The 2643-nt window shown below is 32.6% G+C and overlaps 1 protein-coding gene across 1 annotated transcript; it reads right to left on the bottom strand.

Annotated features, from left to right (window-relative positions):
* Positions 1–1993: 1993 nt before the first annotated feature.
* On the bottom strand, positions 1994–2398 carry LOC136796045 (uncharacterized). Its single transcript, XM_067048550.1, has one exon. It carries the CDS (start codon positions 2396–2398, stop codon positions 1994–1996), a length of 405 nt encoding a protein of 134 aa, XP_066904651.1.
* Positions 2399–2643: the final 245 nt, after the last annotated feature.

Raw genomic sequence — 2643 nt, 5'->3', positions numbered from 1 at the left:
CGAACAACATCTCCTAATCATTTATTAGACATTCTTAATAGAATACGTCTTCTTAAAATACAATGATGCAGTGGAGAATTATTTTGTTATTTTTGAATTTATTCCCACCTACTGTCTACCACCTACTTTTATATATATATATATATATTTTATTTTGTTATTTTTGAATTTATTCCCACCTACTGTCTACCACCTACTTTATATATATGTATGTATAAAGGAGAACTTTTATATAATCAGGATATATATATATAATCATATCTTTAAACCTAGAAGACCCTTCTGATATTTTCATGACTATCTTCAGTTTTTGATGAACAAAAATAAAATAATTAATCCACCTGAAATGATTCAGTTGAAGAAGCAATTTTCAAATGAGGATAATCGAATCCTTAGGGTTGGGAGCGAAGCTCTATCAATTGGTTGGCAAGAGAGAGAGGACACTAGGGGCGTGAACATGTAAATCTGTAGAATATTATAATTCGGCCTGCCAGGACCAGGAAGGCTCAAATCGGACTTGGTTAAATCGGATTCCGATCCTAGTAAGCCATTTCTACTGCTAACTCTAATTTACATATTTTAGGCATTTAGTTCCCCCACCAATTTTCATATCCCCCTTCCACCGTGTGTCGGAAGGATAAGCCTCTTCCACTGATTTTCCAATAGCGGAATGAAAGGTTGTTACCAGCGTTCTCTTCCGACCGCATATTTTTAGACTCTATCCGGGCATATGTCCATTGTACCGTGATTTAATCTGGATTCAACCAGACGGGATTGTCCATTTTCTTTTTACCTGATAAGTCTGGATGATCTGGCCGTATTTAGTTATTTTTTTCCCTTAAATGTTTATTTGTAGATTACGTTTTATTTTTAATATAGATTTAAATTTGTTATAATGATATAAATAATGTATGGCTGAGGAGATAATTTTCTGAAAACTACAAACAATAAATTGAGGAAAATAAGGAACTTACTATTACTTTTATAAAATGGTATTTCATTTTTCAACATTGGCCAATCGAGTGATTCTTTGCATATTTTTTTTTTAAAATTTAATTAGAACATTCGGATTTTTTGTTGTGAAATTTAAAAAAAAATCTCACAACTTTCAAATACCACTCTGTTTTGGGTTGAAATTAATCTTTCATCATTAAAGAAGAGATAATTATTTATTATTTGCTATGACAATAATTTCCCTTACTAATTTGGCCGATTGACAAACCCCAATTTCTATTGTTTACAGAAAAGTACTTTTAATATTTCTCATTGCAATATTTTAAAATGTTTTCGGCAAAAATTAAAATTATACGTTTACTAAAATATACATTCTGCTCCTGACCATATATTCACTGCTTAATTTTTATAAAATCAATATTGAAAATCCTTTTAATGAATTTAAGGAGTTCGTTATCCTGTCAACTAAAAGACTCATTCACAGTTAAATAAACTTAAAAATACAAAATAATTTTATGACTATGGATGCCTTGTTATAAAGGATAGATCAGACAGTTGACTGCGCATGCTCCCGCCAATTTTAGTTTCCCAAGAACAGGACGTTTATATGTTTTTCGTCATTCTCTTCTACCACAACGTTAACAAACAATTATATGCCACTATCACGTTTATATTCAGAAATATGTTTAAAGAAATCTTGTCTCCTTCTGTTAATTATTGATTCCTTTCATGGTCTGTATTTATATATTTTTCACCTCTAGCAAAAATGTGAAATGTTTAATTATTTTAAACATTCCAAATATTGATAGAATTGGTTTTTTTTTTAAATTTGTCATTTATTTCCTCTTGAATTATTTCAAAGAGAAAAGGATTAGGCTTATATTAAACAAAACTTTATTGTATATTGCTCAAAACAATTATAGCCGATTTTGAGAAAATCCTAAAAAAAAAATTAAAATATATTATATAAAGCGCAACATCCTTTTGATAGATTTTAATGAAAAAAAAATTGCAGCTACATCTCAGGCAAAATATACTACTACTGTGGCTCTACAATCCGGTGCCGAATCCTGGCCTCTTCTAGCAGCTTCCGCCAATTCTCTCGGTCCCTTGCAACCGCCATCCAATTCCGACGCTCCAGCATATTTGTTGCATCAGCAGCAACACCATCAGCCCGTCGCAGTTTTGGTCTTCCTCTTCTCCTGGTACCATGGAGTGGCTCCATCAGTAATTGTCTTGGTGGATCCTCACTGCTCATCCTAACGGTAACTAACATAGTATAACATAACTGGCTTTTTCTCCTTTTCCACTCTCCTCTGATGAGAACACCACCATATATACGTCTGAGGATTCTTTTTTCGAAGACCAGGAGTTCCTGTTCACAAGCCCGGGAGGTAGTCCATGTCTCACAACCATGAAGCAAGACTGGGCGCACTATCGTCATCTCAGGCATACACTTGCTCTAAATTGTAATTTCGTCTTTGAACTAGACCGTTAAAATACACAGAAACAGAGACTTTGTTATTTAAACACAGAGAACTTCAAAAGTGTATTTCTGTCAAAAATTTGACCTCGTACTGCCTACTATTGTTGCTACGTCATTTCATATATAGCCAATTGAAAGTAAGAAATATCGAAATAGAAAAAAAAATGGTTGGTTTACTATTATGTCCTTATATGAATGTTAAA

This window comes from Halyomorpha halys, unplaced genomic scaffold (assembly GCF_000696795.3).
Source record: "Halyomorpha halys isolate HHAL.00 unplaced genomic scaffold, Hhal_1.1 Scaffold166.1, whole genome shotgun sequence".
Taxonomy (NCBI): Eukaryota; Metazoa; Arthropoda; class Insecta; order Hemiptera; family Pentatomidae; genus Halyomorpha; species Halyomorpha halys.
The sequence above is the reverse complement of the archived record's forward strand: the minus strand, read 5'-3'. Positions and strand labels throughout refer to the sequence as shown.